Genomic DNA, 22,846 nt, shown 5'->3' with positions numbered 1-22,846 from the left:
TGGGTTCCTCCTAATGCAAGACAATGCTAGACCTCATGTGGCTGGAGTGTGTCAGCAGTTCCTGCAAGAGGAAGGAATTGATGCTATGGACTGGCCCGCCCGTTCCCCAGACCTGAATCCAATTGAGCACATCTGGGACATCATGTCTCGCTCCATCCACCAACGCCACGTTGCACCACAGACTGTCCAGGAGTTGGCGGATGCTTTAGTCCAGGTCTGGGAGGAGATCCCTCAGGAGACCATCTGCCACCTCATCAGGAGCATGCCTAGGCATTGTAGGGAGGTCATACAGGCACATGGAGGCCACACACTACTGAGCCTCATTTTGACTTGTTTTAAGGACATTACATCAAAGTTGGATCAGCCTGTAGTGTGGTTTTCCACTTTAATTTTGAGTGTGACTCCAAATCCAGACCTCCATGGGTTGATAAATTGGATTTCCATTGATTATTTTTGTGTGATTTTTTTGTCAGCACATTCAACTATGTAAAGAAAAAAGTATTTAATAAGATTATTTATTTCATTCGGATCTAGCATGTGTTATTTTAGTGTGTCCTTTATTTTTTTGAGCAGTGTATATATAGTCTATTGTATAGTTCATTTCAGTCCATGAATCCAACCTTAAATGTATTTATTTCACCCTCAAGTGTTTTTCAGCACGTAGTTTCAATCTAACTGAATGTCACTAGTATCTCCGTCAAGTGTGTGTCAACCACATATCGCCCCACATCTGAACAAATAAGTGGTCTCCCTTGCAGAAGTTAGAAACATGGCAATATTGCACAAGATTCCCTGAAACTTTTTGAAGACTATGAAGCAGTTCTGTGCATTTATATTAAAAAGCACTGGGCTATGTTAACATAAGATCATGTAAGATACTAGTGATGGAATTTATTTGAGCCAGTGTGCAGACTGGCTACCTTCAAATCAATTAAAATGTCATTTGTCACATGTGACGAATACAACATTGTCACCTCTCATGTAAACTTGGACCAGGGACCTGACCTGGGACCTGATGCAGTGTAAGGTCTACGACTCCATGCTGGCCTTACCCCAGAACCTGCAGGCCGTCAGAGCCATGGCCATCATCACCATCATCTTCTGGGTTCTGGGAGTCTCCATAGTCAAGGCCAAGTGCACCAACTACATCAATAACAAAAAGTCCAGGCCAAAGTAATGGCCATTTCCAGAATGATCTTCATCCTGGCTGTAATCCTGGTGCTCGTTCCTGTCTCCTGGACGGCCAGCACCATTTGGGGGAGTTGGGGGTCTCACTCTACCTCTGCTGGGAGGCAGCGGCCCTGCTCCTGGTTATGGGGGTCATACTGTGCAGCTCCTGCCTACCTAGTGAGATTGAGTCATGTTTCTGGGAGCCTTTGGATGGATAGTCTCCCTAGTGCCCTGTGTTGTCTGTATAATAGTTTCTTATGGACCCACCAGTGGGGTCATATGGGCTCTGATGATGATCACCTCCATCCTGGGAACTCTGGGAGTGATGGGGTCCATCTTTGGGACCAAGTGCTGTAACTGCAACAAGCGTAACAGGACCAGGGTCAAAGTCAAGTTTATCAGTTGAACATTCTTTATCCTGGCTGGTATCTACCAGCTCACCACTTTCTATCTGCTGTTCTAGAACTTTACTTTCCACAGTTTCTGACAGCTAGTAAACACTTGACACTGTATCTCCCAGAAGATTGGGACCGAGTGATGGTAAATGGAAAGTGGCAGAAGGTGGCAGCTTATCAACCGTTGGGACCCAAAGTTTACACTGTAACTTTAATATTTCTGCGTTGGGAGGTGGTAACATTAGTAGGCGTTTTTGCGCTTCGGACCAATCAAAATCTACTTGATACCCTCATCATTTTCATCTTCAGATCTTTGGCCTTCTATTCCGCAGAATCAATGGTGAGAGGGGCCGTTTCTATGGTAATTTAAAGGGGAAGACTCAGATATTCACAATGAAAACTGGAACAGATTTTTTTTGTGAGGGTTGATATTGAAATTCTTTCTGTTATTTAACCTTTTTTTAACTAGGCAAGTTAAGAACAAATTCTTATTTACAGTGACGGCCTACACCGGCCAAACCCGGACAACGCTGGGCCAATTGTGCGCCGCCCTATAGGACTCCAAATCACGGCTGGTTGTGATACAGCCTGGATTCGAACCAGGGTGTCTGTAGTGACGCCTCAAGCACTGAAATGCAGCACCATAGACCGACCGCTGCACCACTCGGGTGGTGTTAGTTTTGTTAATTAATATATATATATAACCCTAATATATATATATATATATCACTATATACAGTGAGGGAAAAAAGTATTTGATCCCCTGCTGATTTCGTACGTTTGCCCACTGACAAAGAAATTATAATTTTCCTGTAGTCCACAATCATCTCCTTTGTCTTGATTACGTTGCGGAAGAGGTTGTTGTCCTGACACCACACGGCTAGGTCTCTGACCTCCTCCCTGTAGGCTGTCTCATCATTGTCAGTTATCAGGCCTACCACTGTTGTGTCATAGGCAAACTTAATGATGGTGTTGGAGTCATGCCTGGCCATGCTGTCATGAGCGAACAGGGAGTACAGGAGGGGACTGAGCACGCACCCCTGGGGGGCCCCCGTGTTGAGGATCAGCATGGAGGATGTGTTGTTACCTACCCTTACCACCTGGGGGCGGCCCATCAGGAAGTCCAGGATGCAGTTGCAGAGGGAGGTGTATAGTCCCAGGGTCCTTAGCTGAGTGATGCACATGGAATGCTTCTACACCTGCATTGCTTGCTGTTTGGCGTTTTAGGCTGGGTTTCTGTACAGCACTTTGAGATATCAGCTGATGTAAGAAGGGCTATATAAATACATTTGATTTGAAATTTGATTTGATTTTTCCCCCTCTCGTTGCACCTTTGACATGCTGGTAGAAATGATGTATAAAGAATATAAGTTTCCCTGCACTAAAGTCCCTGGCCACTAGGAGCGCTGCCTCTGGATGAGATTTTTCCTGTTTGCTTACAGCCGTATACAGCTCATTGAGTGATGGCCTAGTGCCAGCATCGGTTTGTGGTGGTAAATAGACAGCTACGTATAATATAGATGAAAACTCTCTTGGTAAATAGTGTGGTCTACATTTTATCATGAGATGCTCCACCTCAGGCGAGCAAAACCTGGAGACTTCCTTAGATTTCGTGCACCAGTTGTTGTTTACAAATATACATAGCCCGCCACCACGTATTACCAGAGGCAGCTGTTCTATCCTGCCGAAAAAGTGTGAAACCCGCCAGCTGTATGTTATTCATGTCGTCGTTCAGCCATGACTCGATGAAACGTAAGATATTACAGTTTTTAATGTCCCATTTGTAGGATATACGCACTTGTAGTTCGTCTATTTTATTATCCAATGATTGTACGTTGGCGAATCGGACCGATGGCAGATCCCCCACTCGCCGTCGGATCCTTACAAGGCACCCCGACCTACATCCCCGATATCTCCGTCTCTTTCTTCTGCGAATGACAGGGATGAGGGCCTTGTCGGGCATCTGAAGTAAATCCTTCGTGTCCGACTCGTTAAAGAAAAATTCTTCGTCTAGTACGAGGTGAGTAATCGCTGTCCTGATATCTAGAAGCTCATTTCGGTCATTTGAGACGGTGGCAGAAACATTATGTACAAAATAAGTACCAAATAACGCGAAAAAACACACACTTTAGCACAATTGGTTAGGGGAATGTAAAACTGCAGCCATCAATCTCCGGCGCCACTCTAAATGACACACACACACACACACACACACACACACACACACACACACACACACACACACACACACACACACACACACACACACACGTTTGAATGACATTACACTGTTTATCTGTCCATCTCCTGTGTGTGTGTGTGTGTGTGTGTGTGTGTGTGTGTGTGTGTGTGTGTGTGTGTGTGTGTGTGTGTGTGTGTGTGTGTGTGTGTTTAACTGTAAATCCCCACAAGCATAGTAAACAAACCAAAAAATGTACCAACTGGGGCCATTTTGTTTGTCACCATGATGTCACATGCTATTTCTATAGGGTTTAGGGTTAAGGCTAGAGTTATTGTTAGATGTAGGGTTAGGAGCTAGGGTTAGGAGTTAGGGTTAAGGTTAGGTTTTCGGGTTAGGTTTATGGTTAGGGAAAATAGAGTTTTTAATGGACATGAATTGTGTTTTTTCCTACAAGGTTGGAAAAAACCTTATCTTTAAAATGGTGTAAAATAGTCCTATGTTTGAAAAATTGAAATCATTGCATTTCTTAGGTTTTTGTATTTCGCGCCATGTGACCCCATTGGCTGTTGGCTAGGTGTTCCGCTGGCGGAACGGGGTTCCGCTAGCGGAACGCCTAGATGCTTATTTTTATTAACTGCATTGTTGGTTAAGGGCTTGTAAGTAAGCATGCAACAAATAAAATTTGATTTGATTTAACCTCTATGGGCTAGGTGGGACGCTTGCTTCCCACCTACTCAACAGCCAGTTGAATCCTGTGGCGCGTTATTCAAATACCTTAGATATGCTATTACTTCAATTTTTCAAAAATATGACTATTTTACACCATTTTAAAGATAAGACTCTCGTTAATCTAACCACACTGTCCGATTTCAAAAAGGCTTTACAACGAAAGCAAAATATTAGATTATGTCAGCAGAGTACCCAGCCAGAAATAATCAGACACCCATTTTTCAAGCTAGCATATAATGTCACATAAACCCAAACCACAGCTAAATGTAGCACTAACCTTTGATGATCTTCATCAGATGACAACCCTAGGACATTATGTTATACAATACATGCATGTTTTGTTCAATCAAGTTCATATTTATATCAAAAACCAGCTTTTTACATTAGCATGTGACTAGCATGTGACTAGCATTCCCACCGAACACTGCCGGTGAATTTACTAAATTACTCACGGTAAACGTTCACAAAAAGCATGACAATTATTTTAAGAATTATAGATACAGAACTCGTCTATGCACTCGATATGTCCGATTTTAAAATAGCTTTTCGGTGAAAGCACATTTTGCAATATTCTCAGTAGATAGCCCGGCATCACAGGGCTAGCTATTTAGACACCCAGCAAGTTTAGCACTCATCAAAGTCAGATTTACTATAAGAAAAATGTTATTACCTTTGTTGTCTTCGTCAGAATGCACTCCCAGGACTTATACTTCAATAACAAATGTTGGTTTGGTCCAAAATAATCCATCGTTATATCCAAACAGCGGCGTTTTGTTTGTGCGTTCAAGACACTATCCTAAAGAGTAAATAAGGGTGGCGAGCATGGCGCAATTCGTGACAAAAAAAATCGAAATATTCCATTACCGTACTTCGAAGCATGTCAACCGCTGTTTAAAATCAATTTTTATGCCATTTTTCTCATAAAAAAGCGATAATATTCCGACCGGGAATCTGCGTTTAGGTAAACAGACAAAGGAAAAGAAAGGATTCGGTCGAAGCGGGCACGCGCCTAAGCCCATAGTACTCTGAGTGGCCACTTGCCAAAAGCGATAAAGTGTTTCAGCCAGAGCCTGCCTCGATATCGTTCAGCTTTTTCCCGGGCTCTGAGACCCTATGGAAGCCGTAGGAAGTGTCACGTTATTGCACAGATCCTGAGTCTTCAATAAAAAGAGCCAAGATGAAACACTACTTCTCAGACAGGCCACTTCCTGCTTGAAATCTTCTCAGGTTTTGGCCTGCCATATGAGTTCTGTTATACTCACAGACACCATTCAAACAGTTTTAGAAACTTTAGGGTGTTTTCTATCCAAAGCCAATTATTATATGCATATTCTAGTTACTGGGCAGGAGTAGTAACCAGATTAAATCGGGTACGTTTTTTATCCAGCCGTGTCAATACTGCCCCCTAGCCCTAACAGGTTAAATAGCCATAATATGATGTTCTGAAAGAACTGGACAAAAGATCTAGACTATTGAGTTATACTCTTTGACCATGTTCCACAGTTGGCATGGCACAGAGAGACCTGTTCTGATGTCAGGGAGACATGACGAACACCCTACAGGAGAGAGAGAGGGTAGAGAAACAGACAGAGTGAGCGAAGGAGGAAGAGAGAGATGGAGATATGAGTGGGAGGTATGGAGAACACACACAGGGGCGGTGGCTCCGGCCGACTAATGTATGATTGGCTAAGAAGAATCCGGAAAAGGCGATGTGACGTCATCATCGAAATTGAAAGACCTCTCTCTGTCGCAGGTTCTACAAGGGAAAGGCCACGCGGTAACACGTAAGGCAAAAAGGAGCAATATAACGTTGCTTTTAAATCGGACAAGACTTCCACTGAAAAATGACATTAAATCTCACAGACGGTGCAATTGAGGCAAGTTACAACATAGAAATAATACTTATCACTCACTGTGTTGTTTGTAGTTGCAAGCTAACTTCATGTAATAGCAATTGTTTGAAATCTGCAGTGCCAACAGTGGGATATTTAAGCAATAAGGCACGAGGAAGTGTGGTAGATGGCCAATATTCCACGGCTAAGGGCTGTTCTTATGCAGCATGCACAGCGGACTGTCTGGATACAGCCCTTAGTCGTGGTATATTGGCCATTTACCACAAACCCCAGAGGCGCCATTTTGCTATTCTAAATAGGTTACCACTGTAAATCGAGCAGTAAAAATAAAAGTTTTGTCATACCCGTGGTCTGATATACCACAGCGGTCAGACAATCAGAATTCAGGGCTCAAACCCCCTAGTTTATAATGGGTATTCATACATGGTATAGGGCTCACTGCTGTAGAATGTAGTGAAATACGAGTACATTAAAGCTGGTGTTATTAAATGAATGCCTAAACCTGGTTTTCTTTAGCCTATGCCATTATTTGATTGACATACAACGAATCATTCGATTGTTCTCTACAATATTACAACCTCAATAATATGCTTGCTCTTAAAGCTAAATTTTTTGGCACCTGACAAATGTGTGTTATAGATCCGTCATTCGCATTTAAATAAAGTCTAAGAAGCTGTAAATATACTGCTCAAAAAAATAAAGGGAACACTTAAACAACACATCCTAGATCTGAATGAAATAAATAATCTTATTAAATACTTTTTTCTTTACATAGTTGAATGTGCTGACAACAAAATCACACAAAAATAATCAATGGAAATCCAATTTATCAACCCATGGAGGTCTGGATTTGGAGTCACACTCAAAATTAAAGTGGAAAACCACACTACAGGCTGATCCAACTTTGATGTAATGTCCTTAAAACAAGTCAAAATGAGGCTCAGTAGTGTGTGTGGCCTCCACGTGCCTGTATGACCTCCCTACAACGCCTGGGCATGCTCCTGATGAGGTGGCGGATGGTCTCCTGAGGGATCTCCTCCCAGACCTGGACTAAAGCATCCGCCAACTCCTGGACAGTCTGTGGAAAGGAATGTAGGAGAGTATAACACAATAGATCTGGTATAAGATAATACAAAGGAAAAACCAACCGTTCTTTTGTATTTATTTTGTATATATCTTTGAAATGCAAGAGAAAGACCATAATGTATTATTCCAGCCCAGGTGCAATTTAGATTTTGGCCACTAGATGGCAGCAGTGTATGTGCAACGTTTAAGACTGATCCAATGAACCATTCAATTTCTGTTCAAAATGTTGTATCAAGACTGCCCAAATGTCCCTAATTTGTTTATTAATAACGTTTAATGTTCAAAATTGTGCACTCTCCTCAAACAATAGCATGGTATTCTTTCACTGTAATAGCTACTGTAGATTGGACAGTGCAGTTAGATTAACAAGAATTTAAGCTTTCTGCCAATATCTGATATGTATATGTCCTTGGAAATGTTCTTGTTACTTACAACCTCATGCTAATCGCATTAGCCTACGTTAGCTCAGCTGTCCCATGGAAAGGACACTGATCGCAAAGAAGTTTTAAGGGTGTGACTACTGTGGCTCAGTAGTTCCCTGTGGCTCAGTTGGTAGAGCATGGTGTTTGCAACACCAGCATGTTGTGTGCCACGCCAGGGTTGTGGGTTCGATTCCCATGGGGGGCCAGTACACATAAATAAATGAATTAAATAAAAAATGCATGAAATGTATGCGTTCACTACTTTAAGTCGCTCTGGATAAGAACTAAAATGTAAATGTTCTCGGAACATCCGTTTCTCTAAACTGATAATGTGGCATTGTTGTCAGAGTGGTCTGGTAGCAGTTAAACTTCAAGCGGTTATGACTGGCCATCTTACTCAACTCAGGACATTCTGTTCCCCTTTTCTCTCACAGTAACTTTCCATACACAAATGTCATCTTCCCATTCCTTGACACATCACATACACAGTTATATATAACCGTATTACCGCCACAGTACTGAGTCATGACTGCAGTCAAATTCCAAGTTGGCCTTTGAGTCATGGTAATCTCCTCTTATGCACTCTGGACATGCATTGGTAGTACCCAACTCGCTAACGACCATCAGGTCGCTAATCAAATCAAATCAAATGTTATTGGTCACATACACATGGTTAGCAGATGTTATTGTGAGTGTAGTGAAATGCTTATGCTTCTAGATCTGACAGTGCAGCAGTATCTAACAATTCCACAACTAAACCTAATATCTAACAAATTCCACCTCAAAACCTAATACACAAAATCTAGTAAAGGAATGGGATGAGAATATATAAGTATAAAATATATGGATGAGCAGTGACAGAGTGGCTGAGATGCAATAGATAGTAAAGAATAGATAGTGAAGGATACAGTATACAGTATATACTGTACATATGAGATGAGTAATGCGAGATATGTAAACATTCTTAAAGTGGCATTATTAAAGTGTCTACTGTTCCATTTATTAAAGTGGCCAATGATATCAAGTCTGTAGGTAGGCAGCCGCCTTTCTGTGCTAGAGGTGGCTATTTAACAATCCGATGGCCTTGAGATAGAAGCTGTTTTTCAATCTCTCTGTCCCAGCTTTGATGCACCTGTACTGACCTCGCCTTCTGAATGGAAGCGGGGTGAACAGGTAGTGGCTCGGGTGGTTATTGTCCTTGATGATCTTTTTTGCCTTCCTGTGACATCGGGTGTTGTAGGTGTCCTGGAAGGCAGGTAGTTTGCCCCTGGTGATGCGTTGTGCAGACTGCACCACCCTCTGGAGAGCCCTGCGGTTGTGGGCGGTGCAGTTGCTGTACCAGGCGGTGATACAGCCAAACAGGATGCTCTCTATTGTGCACCTGTAAAAGTTAGTGATGGTTTTCAGTGAAAAGTCACATTTTGTCAATCTCCTGAGGTTGAAGAGGCGCTGTTGCGCCTTCTTCACCACACTTTCTGTGTGCGTGGACCATTTCAGTTTCAGTGACATGTACACAGAGGAACTTCAAATGTTCCACCTTTTCCACTGCTGTCCCATCGATGTAGATAGGGGGTGCTCCCTGTTTCCTGAAGTCCACGATCATCTCTTTTGTTTTGCTAACATTGAGTGAGAGGTTATTTTTCTGACACCACACTCCAAGGGCCCTCTCCTCCTCCCTGTAGGCTGTCTGGTCATTGTTGGTCATTGTTGGTAATCAAGCCTACCACTGTAGTGTCGTCTGCAAACATGATGATTGAGTTGGAGGCGTGCATGGCCACGCAGTCGTGGGTGAACAGGGAGTACAGGAGAGTGCTGAGAACGCACCGTTGTGGGCCCCCAGTGTTGAGGATCAGCAGAGTGGAGATGTTGTTTCCTACCTTCACCACCTGGGGGCGGCCCATCAGGAAGTCCAGGACCCAGTTGCACAGGGCGGGGTCGAGACCCAGGGTCTCAAGCATAATGATGAACTTGGCGGGTACTATGGTGTTGAATGCTGAGCTATAGTCAATGAACAGCATTCTTACATAGGTATTCCTCTTGTCCAAATGGGATAGGGAAGTGTGCAGTGTGATGGCGTTTGCACCGTCTGTGGACCTATGGGGCGGTAAGCAAATTGGAGTGGGTCTAGGGTAACAGGTAGAGTGGAGGTGATATGATCCTTGACTAGTCTCTCAAAGCATATCATGATGACAGAAGTGAGTCATTTAGTTCAGTTACCTTAGCTTTCTTGGGAACAGGAACAATGGTGGCCATCTTGAAGCATATCGGGACAGCAGACTGGGGTAGGGATTGATTGAATATGTCCGTAAACACACCAGCCAGCTGGTCTGCGCATGATCAGAGGACGCGGCTAATGCCGTCTGGGCCGGCAGCCTTGCGAGGGTTAACATCTTTAAGTGTTTTACTCACGTCGGCCACAGAGAAGGAGAGCCCACAGTCTTTGGTAGCGGGCCGTGTCGGTGGCACTGTATTGTCCTCAAAGCGAGCAAAGAAGTTGATTAATTTGTCTGGGTTCTCCCTCGATGTCCGCGACGGATCTGGTTTTCTTTTTGTAATCCGTGATTGTCTGTAGACCCTGACACATACGTCTCGTGTTTGAGCCATTGATTTGCGACTTCACTTGTCTCTATACTGACGCTTTGCTTGTTTGAGTGCCTTACGCAGGGAATAATTACACTGTTTGTATTCGGTCATGTTTCCAGTCACCTTGCCATGATTAAATGCGGTGGTACGTGCTTTCAGTTTTGTGCGAATGCTGCCATCAATCCACGGTTTCTGGTTAGGGAAGGTTTTAATAGGTTTTAGTTACATTGGCCTACTGTGTTTTATAACCTTTTTCCCTTTACCTCAGAGGGCTAGGAGGGGTTTTGTTTGGGTGGCTGAATTATTGGCCGGGTAATTACAAAAGTTATTAACACCCTCTGTGAGATTTGAAAAGAGCAGGCGTATCTTGGTCCATGTGCTGGGATCTAAGGGAAAAGGCGGTATTCATATTCATGTCTACTCCTCTGCTGTTACTACAGTAGGTGGCAGCATAGGCCTCTTCAACCGGTTTTCTCTTTATATATTACGTCTCCTTTTGTTAAATGTAACCCTTGCAGGAAAACCACATCTGTTGAAAATCTCTTTAAATGTTTAAGAACCTTATGCTTTTTTTGTTTGTTGCCATCATGAAGCCAGTGCGCATTCCATGTAATACGTTTGATTTTGTTGGTCTTTACTTGTATAGAATCAAAGTTAACACTGTCTGTTCCGTCTGTCATTGAAGAACCAGAAAACACATTTTAGCAGACATGTCATATGAAGGCTGTGGGCATTCCATGGAATGGCAGAGTCATAGGATGAATACATAGTTATTATATACATTACATACTGTATATAGAACGTGTGCAATGTGGGCTGAGCAGACATTAAACAGAAAACACACAAAGAACATAAAGCAAAGTACCTCTTTGTAGTTTTAGGAGCTGTGCCTTTTTAGGGCTTTTAAGTACAAATGTTCTCCATGTTCCTTCTCAGCCTGGTCTCATAGACTAGACGTAACATAGTAAATGTATATCGGGGCACTTAAATGAATATGATATGTTACGTTTGGTATGGTAACTTAAGATAGAAGGTTACTTAAGGCAAACACACGAATCTCAGTATGGACAACTTTAGCATTTTAGCTAATTTCCAACGTTGCAACTATTTCCTACTTTTTAGCTACTTTGCAACTACTTAGAATGTTAGCTAACCTTACTTAACCTTAAACATGTTAGCTAACCCTTCCCCTAACCTTAACCCTTTAACCTAACTCCTAACCTTAACCCTAACCTTAACTGTAATACCTAATCCCGAGCCTAGCTAACATTAGCCAGCTAGCTAACATTAGCGTTTGCAACCTAGGCATCTAGCTAACGTTTGCCACAGCAAAAGTTTAGCAAATTCATAACATAGTGCATGTTTTGCAAATTCTCATCATAATGTATGAACTATAATTCATAGCATATTGTACGAATTGCAATTCGTAACATATCATTTGAAATGGATGATGGACATCCACAAATTAATACCATAAGAAAGGTAACACATCATTCTTAATGTGGTGTCTCAGATTTACATACATAATAATACAAAATGCTCTGATACCAGGTTGTCCTTCTCTCTTGTTGTTCCTCAGAACGTCAGTTCTTTCATAAGTGGTTCTGATCCACCCTTGACCCGCCTCGTGATGAGTGATGGCCTGCACACCATGTCCTGTAAGTAGTATTATGTTATTAACGGTATTACCGGTATTGGTAATAATATAATCACTATGATTCCATATTAACATTGCTAAAAATATTACCTAAGTAAGTGTTCATTCTTGCTCATGATGTGTGATGACCTGCACACCAGGTCCTTTGAGCCTAACCTGTCTGTGCCCACTCTGTGTGTGTGTGTGTGTGTGTGTGTGTGTGTGTGTGTGTGTGTGTGTGTGGCGTAGACTTCACGCAGGCTACCCAGTTGAACCGTCTGGTTGAGGAGAACTGTCTGCTCCCCTACTGTGTCTGTCTACTGAAGAGGAGTGTCACCAACATACTGAATGATGGAAGGTACGCCTGGACTCTTTATCTCTGTCTCTCTCTTTCGCTCTCTCTCTCGCTTTCACTCTCTCTCTCTCTCTCTCTCTCTCTCTCTCTCTCTCTCTCTCTGTCTCGCTCTCTGTCTCGCTCTCTGTCTCGCTCTCTTACTCTCTCGCTCTCTCTTCTCCCACTCTCCCTCTGTTTCTGTTTCTCGTTCCTTCTTTCCTCTTGTCTTTCTGATCTGTCTGTGTTTTTAATGTGTGTGTGTGTGTGTGTGTGTTGCAGGTGTTGGGTGACAGTATTGGAGATGGAGGTGGTGAAGTCAGCAGAGGAGATGGGAGGGAAGATTGGAACACCCACTCCCTATGTGGAAGGTAAGACAATGACAATAACTACAACACCAACTGCTACTGTTATTAATCTAGTGCATTACAGTACAACTGCTTCATAGTGCATTATACCTGCAAGTAATGTTTGCAGGACATGTTTGTTATTTTATACTACCAAATGGTTATCTAAGGCACTTCCACTGACAGGTGTGTTGGTTTGTTGTATGAATTAATTAATTAGTTAATTTCTTTCTGCCTGTTTTTTTTTTTTTTTTTTACATTTGCAGTGCATCAGTGCAGCAATGTATCAATTTAGCCAATGTGATCACATCACACAACATCACACAACAGCTACACATCGCTCCCGCCAGTTCATTGCAAACAATGTAGCCTAGTTTATAGCCACTTAGCAAGCAAGAGGATCGATCGATGCTTCTCTCCACGAATAGGCCTATGCCTATTAAAAATGGTTTGAAATAAGTTTCAAACTACATTGAGTATACAAAACATGAATAACACCTGCTCTTTCCATGACATAGACTGACTATGTGAATCCAGGTTAAATAATGTTTTTTAAGCCTTGAGACAATTGAGACTGTGTATGTGTATGTGTATGTGTGCCTTTCAGAGGTTGAATGGGCAAGACAAAATATTTAGGTGCTTTTAAATGGGGTATGATAGTATGTGCCAGGCGCACCAGTTTGTGTCAAGAACTGCAATGCTGCTGGGTTTTTCATGATCAACAGTTTCCCGTGTGTATGAAGAATGGTCCACCACCCATAGGACATCCAGCCAACTTGACACAACTGTGGGAAGCACTGGAGTCAACATGGGCCAGCATCCCTGTGGAACGCTTTCGACACCTTGTAGAGTCCATGCCCTGACGAATTGAGGCTGTTCTGAGGGCAAAAGGGGGGGTGCACCTCATCGTTAGGAAGGTGTTCTTAATGTTTTGTATAGTCAGTGTATATTGATGTTCATTGTATAGGCTACTCGTTTAACCTCATCAATCTACACACAATGACAAAGCAAAATCTGTTAATTAGATGTATCACATTTACATACTGTAAGTATTCAGACCCTTTACTCAGTACTTTATTGAAGCACCTTTGGTAGCGATTACAGCCTCGAGTCTTCTTGGGTATGACGCTACAGGCTTGGCACACCTGTATTTGGGGAGTTTCTCCCATTCTTCTCTGCAGATCCTCTCAAGATGTGTCAGGTTGGATGAGGAGTGTTGCTGCACAGTATTCAGTGTGTTTCTCTCCAGAGATGTTTGATCGGGTTCAAGTCCGGGCTCTGGCTCAAGGACATTCAGAGACTTGTCCCGAAGCAACTCCTGCATTGTCTTGGCTGTGTGCTTAGGGTCGTTGTCATGTTGGAGGGTGAACCTTCGCTCCAGTCTGAGGTCCTGAGTGCTCTGGGGCAGGTTTTCATCAAGGATCACTGTATTTTGCTCTGTTCATTTTTCCCTCGATCCTGACTAGTCTCCCAGTCCCTCCCGCTGAAAAACATTCCCACAGCATGATGATGCCCCTCCATATTTCACTGTAGGGATGGTGCCAGGTTTCCTCCAGACGTGACACTTGGAGTTCAATCTTGGTTTTATCAGACCAGAGAATCTTGTTTCTCATGTTCTGAGAGTCCTTTAGGTGCCTTTTGACAAATTCTAAGTGGGCAGTCACCTGCCTTTTACTGAGGAGTGGCTTCTGTCTGGCCACTCTACCATACCATTTGTCATTATGGGGTATTGTGTGTAGATTGATGAGGACATTTTTGTATTTAATCCATTTTAGAATAAGGATATAACGTAATAAAATGTGGAAAATGGGAAGGGGTCTGAATTCTTTTCGTAGGCACTGTATTAAGCTATATATTACAGGCCTGCTAAAGTGAATCTAGGTGACTATGTATGCTATAGCCAACCCTAAATGACAGAGACCTCAAAATATCCGCCAGAGTTTACCCTTATCAATAAGTGGTTGCACAGATTTAGACAAAGCAATCTAATTCTAGGAAGGAACACATCCGCCACGCTGATCCTCAACTCTGGAGCCCCCCAGGGGTGTGTGCTCAGTCCCCTCCTGTACTCCTTGTTCACCCACAACTGCATGGCCAGGCACGACTCCAACACCATCATTAAGTTTGCAGACGACACAACAGTGGTCGACCTGATCACCGACATCGACGAGACAGCCTATAGCGAGGAGGTCAGAGACCTCGCCGGGTGGTGCCAGAATAACAACCTATCCCTCAACGTAACCAAGACTAAGGAGATGATCGTGGACTACAGGAAAAGGAGGACTGAGCACGCCCCCATTCTCATCGACGGGGCTGTAGTGGAGCAGGTTGAGAGCTTCAAGTTACTTCAACTAAATGGTCCAAACACACCAAGACAGTCGTGAAGAGGGCACGACAAAGCCTATTCCCCCCTCAGGATGCTAAAAAGATTTTGCATGGGTCCTGAGATCCTCAAAAGGTTCTACAGCTGCAACATTGAGAGCATCCAGACTGGTTGCATCACTGCCTGGTACGGCAATTGCTCGGCCTCCGACCGCAAGGCACTACAGAGGGTAGTGCGTACGGCCCAGTACATCACTGGGGCTAAGCTGCCTGCCACCCAGGACCTCTACACCAGGCGGTGTCAGAGGAAGGCCCTAAAAATTGTCAAAGACCCCAGCCACCCCAGTCATAGACTGTTCTCTCTACTACCGAATGGCAAGCGGCTTCTCAACAGTTTTTACCCCCAAGCCATAAGACTCCTGAACAGGTAATCAAATGGCTACCCGGACTATCTGCATTGTGCCCCCCCCCTCCTCCCCCCACCCCCATCACCGACCCCTCTTTTACGCTACTGCTACTCTCTGTTCATCATATAATCATAGTCACTTTAATCATATCTACATGTACATACTACCTCAATCAGCCTGACTAACCGGTGTCTGTATGTAGCCTCACTACTTTTATAGCCTCGCTACTGTTATTTTTCACTGTCTTTTTACTGGTGTTTTTATTTCTTTACTTACCTAATGTTCACCTAATACCTTTTTTGCACTATTGGTAAGTAAGCATTTCACTGTAAGGTCTACACCTGCTGTATTCGGCGCATGTGACAAATAAACTTTGATTTGATTTGATTCAAATGTATTGTCAACATAATCACCCATTGCTTCATTAACATTGATCAACAGCTGATCATTAGACTATGGACAGGCTGATCATTATGCTATGGACAGGCTGATCATTAGACTATGGACAGGCTGATCATTATGCTATGGACAGGCTGATCATTAGACTATGGACAGGCTGATCATTAGACTATGGACAGGCTGATCATTAGACTATGGACAGGTTGAGCATTAGACTATGGACAGGCTGATCATTAGGCTATGGACAGGCTGATCATTAGACTATGGACAGGCTGATCATTAGACTATGGACAGGCTGATCATTAGGCTATGGACAGGCTGATCATTAGGCTATGGACAGGCTGGTCATTAGACTATGGACAGGCTGATCATTAGACTATGGACAGGCTGATCATTAGGCTATGGACAGGCTGGTCATTAGACTATGGACAGGCTGATCATTAGGCTATGGACAGGCTGGTCATTAGACTATGGACAGGCTGATCATTAGGCTATGGACAGGCTGATCATTAGACTATGGACAGGCTGATCATTAGGCTATGGACAGGCTGGTCATTAGACTATGGACAGGCTGATCATTAGACTATGGACAGGCTGATCATTAGACTATGGACAGGCTGGTCATTAGACTATGGACAGGCTGATCATTAGGCTATGGACAGGCTGGTCATTAGGCTATGGACAGGCTGATCATTAGACTATGGACAGGCTGATCATTAGACTATGGACAGGCTGATCATTAGACTATGGACAGGCTGATCATTAGACTATGGACAGGCTGATCATTAGACTATGGACAGGCTGATCATTAGACTATGGACAGGCTGATCATTAGACTATGGACAGGCTGATCATTAGGCTATGGACAGGCTGATCATTAGACTATGGACAGGCTGATCATTAGACTATGGACAGGCTGGTCATTAGACTATGGACAGGCTGATCATTAGGCTATGGACAGGCTGGTCATTAGGCTATGGACAGGCTGGTCATTAGGCTATGGACAGGCTGATCATTAGGCTATGGACAGGCTGGTCATTAGGCTATGGACAGGCTGGTCATTAGGCTATGGACAGGCCGATCATTAGGCTATGGACAGGCTGATCATTAGGCTATGGACAGGCTGGTCATTAGACTATGGACAGGCTGGTCATTAGACTATGGACAGGCTGATCATTAGGCTATGGACAGGCTGGTCATTAGACTATGGACAGGCTGGTCATTAGACTATGGATAGGTTGATCATTAGACTATGGACAGGCTGATCATTAGGCTATGGACAGGCTGGTCATTAGACTATGGACAGGCTGGTCATTAGGCTATGGACAGGCTGGTCATTAGGCTATGGACAGGCTGGTCATTAGGCTATGGACAGGCTGGTCATTAGACTATGGATAGGTTGCATGCATGTCTTTCTATTTTTAATTTCATCTTCATATAGTCTATATCACAGCTGTCTCTACAGTATACCTTCCCTTAAAACGTTCCTCTTCATTTTACATGATAGGTATAGGCTATATTTATTTAGCATTATCATACAATGTAGACTAGTTTTTGATATCCTACAGAAAGGATTTGAAGCTAAGGCAAGGTTTTTAATATGGTTTTGGTACAGGAGAAATGTGATTTGCTTATGTTTATGGGTGAGATTAGCAGCAAGTGGCTTTGATTGATGGGTCCTATTAGGTGTATGAGTTTGCTAATTCTCTATGTCCATTCAGAAATGTTCCTGAAATAGACTTAGCCTGTCTGGACTGCATCTCTGAAGTCAGATAGAAAGAAAACTGTAGGCAGCGAGCATCATGATGGTCGGCATGTGTAATCGAGGAATAAGAGCAGGTACCAGTTTTGCATTTCCTGTCTCATTAAATGGGGTGCAACTAAATGAAACGTACACAAGCTCCTTTCATGAATCATCCTATTGGATGAATAGCCTATCCTATTACTGCGTCCTCTCTTGCCACTTAGAACAACATATTGCCAGTGAGAATGACTGGGGAAAATGCATTGGATTTGGTTTGAATGGTTTAGTGCGTCAATATGGGAATCTGTATTTTTTTGTGAATTCAGATGAAAAGATCACAACGCAGTTGGTGAGAAAAGGCATTTAGCTTTACCTCTCTGTGTAGACATAGTACCTGTCTTTCTTGTCTTTGTAGGACCAGTGTTGAGACAGATTTTACTATTGCAACTTCGGCTTGGTCTGTCCACACTCTTATAAACCAGTCCCTATCTTAACCTGTCTTAACCTGTTACCTGTGTTCTCTGTAGTGTCCTCTCCAGGCCAGGGAAGGACCCTTCAGAACCAGCTCTCTGCCCAGAGTCACCCTGCTGCTGCTTCTACTGCCTCCCCTCACAACCAGCCCGGCGGTGAGTTTCATCACAATGTACTGGGATGTATTTTCTGCTGCCTGCTTCTACTGCCTCCCCTCACAACCAGCCCGGCGGTGAGTTTCATCACAATGTACTGGGATGTATTTTCTGCTGCCTGCTTCAAACTGCCTCCCCTCACAACCAGCCCAGCGCTGAGTGCCAGGATATTGTAGGCTACGTTAGCGTCATGGTCATGTTATTGATAATGCACTAAAAGCTGATCGTCATCTATATATAGGTAAAGCTCCAGTTTGGCCTCTGATAGACATGGGCTGCGTTTCAATTCTTGACCCTTCACTCAGAAGTATGCACTTGTTCACTCCACCTCATGCATTTAAAAACATTGGATTGGTGCAAGCATGGCTGGAGGGAGGTTCCACCAATTTCCTCACACCAGTTCATTCCTTTTAGCATGGCTGGAGGGAGGTTATACCAATTTCCTCACACCAGTCCATTCGTTTTAGCATGGCTGGAGGGAGGTTCTACCAATTTCCTCACACCAGTCTATTCCTTTTAGCATGGCTGGAGGGAGGCTACATAATATTCCTCACACCAGTCCATTCCTTTTAGCATGGCTGGAGGGAGGTTCAACCATATTCCTCACACCAGTCCATTCCTTTTAGCATGGCTGGAGGGAGGTCCTACCAATTTCCTCACACCAGTCCATTCCTTTTTAATCCATCAGGGGGAAGCATACTAAGAGAGAACAGTAGAAAATCGGAACGTCCATGTTACTATAAAGTGTACGCTATGTACACTATAGTCCAACAGGGGGAGCCATCCTTGACTAGAATTACTATAGGTGTATGTTTCTCCTTTGTGAGTGTTAAGCTCGCAAGCATGACAGTGTGTGTGTATTCACGTTTGTGAGTGTTTGTAAAACTGATGGTGTGTGTGTGTGTATGTGTGTGTGTTAATGTATGTGTGTGTGTTAATGTGTGTGTGTGTGTGTGTGTGTGTGTGTGTGTGTGTGTACGTTTGGGTGGTATACCATATATGCCTTATCCCGGGGTATTTTGAAATACCGCTGAAATTATTGTCTTGATATTCAGATTATTTTCTTGATATGGTCGTCCCATACTGATCTCTCTCTCCCTCTATCCGGATACCGTGTGTATGAATATTGATGTTAACTACACCATCGTCAGCCATCTGCTGAAAAAAGCAGCTCTACCTGTGATTTCCCCCAGGACACACACACACACACACACACACACACACACACACACACACACACACTAACACACACACACACACACAGAGACACACACACACACACTAACACACACAGAGTAGGATACACTGTTTGCTGTGATTCACAACAGGAGCTTAAATTCGGGGAACAAACTATGGAATATTTTGATCCCTTACAATTGCCCCCTTCTCTCTGTACAGTTCTTCCTCCATACTAAACTAAACTGGGGCAGGACGTGTACAATACATTATATAGATTGCGTCACAAATGGCACTACTTTTGACGAGGGCTCATAGGATTGTGTACTATAGTATGGTACTATATGCTGGGGATAGAGTACCATTTGGGATGCAACTTTACACACTGGCCCGTGTTAACGCTTTACACACTGGCCCGTGTTAACGCTTTACACACTGGCCCGTGTTAACGCTTTACACACTGCCCCGTGTTAACGCTTTACACACTGCCCCGTGTTAACGCTTTACACACTGCCCCGTGTTAACGCTTTACACACTGCCCCGTGTTAACGCTTTACACACTGGCTCGTGATAACGCTTTACACACTGCCCGTGTTAACGCTTTACACACTGCCCCGTGTTAACGCTTTACACACTGCCCCGTGTTAACGCTTTACACACTGGCTCGTGATAACGCTTTACGCACTGGCCATCATAATTCAACCCGCCAGGCGCGACACAAAACTCAGAAATAACTATATAATTCATGCCTTACCTTTGAAGATCTTCTTCTGTTGGCACTCCAATATGTCCCATAAACATCATAAATGGTCCTTTTGTTCGATTAATTCCGTCGTTACATCTCCAAAATGTCCATTTATTTGGCGCTTTTTATTCAGAAAAACACCGGTTTGCAACTCGTGCAACATGACTACAAAATATCGAATAAGTTACCTGTAATCTTGATCCAAACATTTCAAACAACTTTCCTAATACAACTTTAGGTATTTTTTAACATAAATAATCGATCAAATTTAAGACGGGATAAACTGTGTTCAATACAGGACGAAAACAAAGTGGAGCGAGCTTTCAGGTCGCGCGTCCCAACCACAACAGTACACTAGACTCGACCCTCGTTCTGAACAGCAATACTTCTTCATTACTCAAAAGAAAAACATCAACCAATTTCTAAAGACTGTTGAAATCCAGTGGAAGTGATAGGAACTGCAAGCAAGTGCCTTAGAAATCTAGATCCACATAGAAAACACATTGAAAACACTGTCACCTCAACAACAACAACAATTCCTGGATGGTTTGTCCTCAGGGTTTTGCCTGCCAAATAAGTTCTGTTATACTCACAGACATAATTATAACCGTTTTTGATGAGACAAAAATGTAACTCTTTGGCCTGAATGCACATATTGGGCACATATTGTTACCCGTCTAACACCATCCCTGTCGTGAAGCTTGGTGGTGGCAGCATCATGCTACAGTATGATGATGCTTTACAGCGGCAGGGACTGGGAGACAGGTAAGGCAAAAAGGGGAAAATTAATGGAGACAAAAACAAGCAAATCCGTGATGAGAACCTGCTTCAGAGTGCAAACTAACTTAGACTGGGGCTAAGATTTCCGTTCCAACAGGACAATGACCCCAAGCATACAGCCAAAGCAATGCTGGAATTGCTTCAGAACAAGAATGTGTGAACAAGTCCTTGAGTGGCATCGGCAAGTACAGAACGGCAGCATTGGGTCAACTCAAGGGGGGTGGTGTTCGAACAGCAGCTGGTGTGCAGTCTCTAATATTGAGAAAGTCTCAAGGTTCTGCTTGCCTGAGTTAGAATGCATTGTGAAAAGCTGTAGACCATTCTATTTACCAAGACAGTTTTCATCTATATGTTTCGTAGATATCTATTTACCATCACAAACTGATGCTGACACTAAGACTGCACTCAACCAGCTCTATAGGGCCTTAAGCAAACAAGAAAATGCTCACCCAAAGGTGGCACTACAAGTGGCCAGTGTTTTTAATGCAGGAAATCTCTAATCTGCTTTACCTCATTTCTAGCAGCATGTCACCTGTGCAAATCACCTTTACTCCACACACAGAGATGCGTACAAAGCTCTCTCTCCATTTGGTAAATCTGACCATAACTCTATCCTCCTGATTCCTGCTTACAAGCAAAAACTCAAACAGGAAATACCAGTGACAATCTCAGTACGGAAGTGGTCTGAAGAAGCGGATGCTAAACTATAGGACTGTTTTTCTGCCACAGACTGGAATATGTTCCGGGATTCCTCCAATGGCATTGAGGAGTTTACCATGTCTGTCAACGGCTTCAGTAATAAGTGCATCAACGACTTTGTCCCGACAGTGACTGTACGTACAAATCCCAACCAGAAGCCATGGATTACAGGCAACATCCGCACTGAGCTAAAGGCTAGAGCTGCCACTTTCATGGGACATGACACTAACCAGTCGCTTATAAGAAATCCCACTACGCCCTTTGATGAACCATCAAATTGGCAAAGCGTCAATACAGGACTAAGATCAAATCCTACTACACCGGCTCTGACACTCGTCAGATGTGGCAGGGCTTGCAATACAAAGGGAAACCCAGCCGCGAGTTGCACTTTTACACTAGTCTATCAGACTGAACCATGCATGAAAGCACCAGCTGTTTGCGACGAATGTGTGATCACACTCTATGTATCTGATGTGAGTTAGACCTTTAAAACGGTTATCATTCACAAGGCCAAGAGCCAGACAGATTAACAGGACACGTACTTGGAGCATGCGCTAACTAGCTGGCAAGTGTCTTCACTGACAATTTCAAACTCTCTCTGACCCAGTCTGTAATACAGTTGAAGTCGGAAGTTTACAAACACTTAGGTTGGAGTCATTAAAAATCGTTTTTCAACCACTCCATATATTTCTTGTTAACAAACTATAGTTTTGACAAGTCAGATGTGTCATGCACAAAGTAGATGTCCTAAGTAATTTTTCCAACAACTGTTTACAGACAGATTATTTCACTTATAATTCACTGTATCACAATTCCAGTGGGTCAGAAGTTTACATACACGAAGTTGACTGTGCCTTTAAACAGCTTAGAAATTCCAGAACATTATGTCATGGCTTTAGAAGCTTCTGATAGGCTAAGTGACATAATTTGAGTAAATTGGAGGTGTACCTGTGGATGTATTTCAAGGACTACCTTCAAAATCAGTACCTCTTGCTTGACATCATGGGAAAATCAAAAGAAATCAGCCAAGACCTCAGAATAAAAATTGTAGACCTCCACAAGTCTGGTTCATCCTTGGGAGCAATTTCCAAATGCCTGAAGGTACCATGTTCATCTGTACAAACAATAGTACGCAAGTATAAAAACCATGGGACCATGCAGCCGTCATACCGCTCAGGAAGGAGACGCGTTCTGTCTCCTAGAGATGAACGCAC

General features: G+C 43.3%; 1 protein-coding gene and 2 pseudogenes across 1 annotated transcript; all 3 read left to right on the top strand.

Annotated features, from left to right (window-relative positions):
• Positions 1-1,015: 1,015 nt before the first annotated feature.
• Positions 1,016-1,576, top strand: LOC123725112 (claudin-4-like; annotated as a pseudogene).
• Positions 1,577-6,176: 4,600 nt separating this feature from the next.
• On the top strand, positions 6,177-13,920 carry LOC123725206 (replication protein A 70 kDa DNA-binding subunit). The gene is made up of 5 exons (XM_045690179.1): positions 6,177-6,353; positions 12,000-12,078; positions 12,306-12,414; positions 12,670-12,758; positions 13,460-13,920. Exons 1-5 carry the CDS (start codon positions 6,321-6,323, stop codon positions 13,603-13,605), a joined length of 456 nt encoding a protein of 151 aa, XP_045546135.1. The 5' UTR covers positions 6,177-6,320; the 3' UTR covers positions 13,606-13,920.
• Positions 13,921-16,056: 2,136 nt separating this feature from the next.
• LOC106592337 (replication protein A 70 kDa DNA-binding subunit-like) overlaps positions 16,057-22,846 on the top strand; it is a 73,197-nt pseudogene continuing 66,407 nt past the window's right edge.

Source organism: Salmo salar, chromosome ssa11, assembly GCF_905237065.1.
Source record: "Salmo salar chromosome ssa11, Ssal_v3.1, whole genome shotgun sequence".
Classification (NCBI taxonomy): Eukaryota; Metazoa; Chordata; class Actinopteri; order Salmoniformes; family Salmonidae; genus Salmo; species Salmo salar.
Note: the sequence above shows the minus strand (reverse complement) of the source record. Positions and strands in the feature narration are given on the sequence as shown.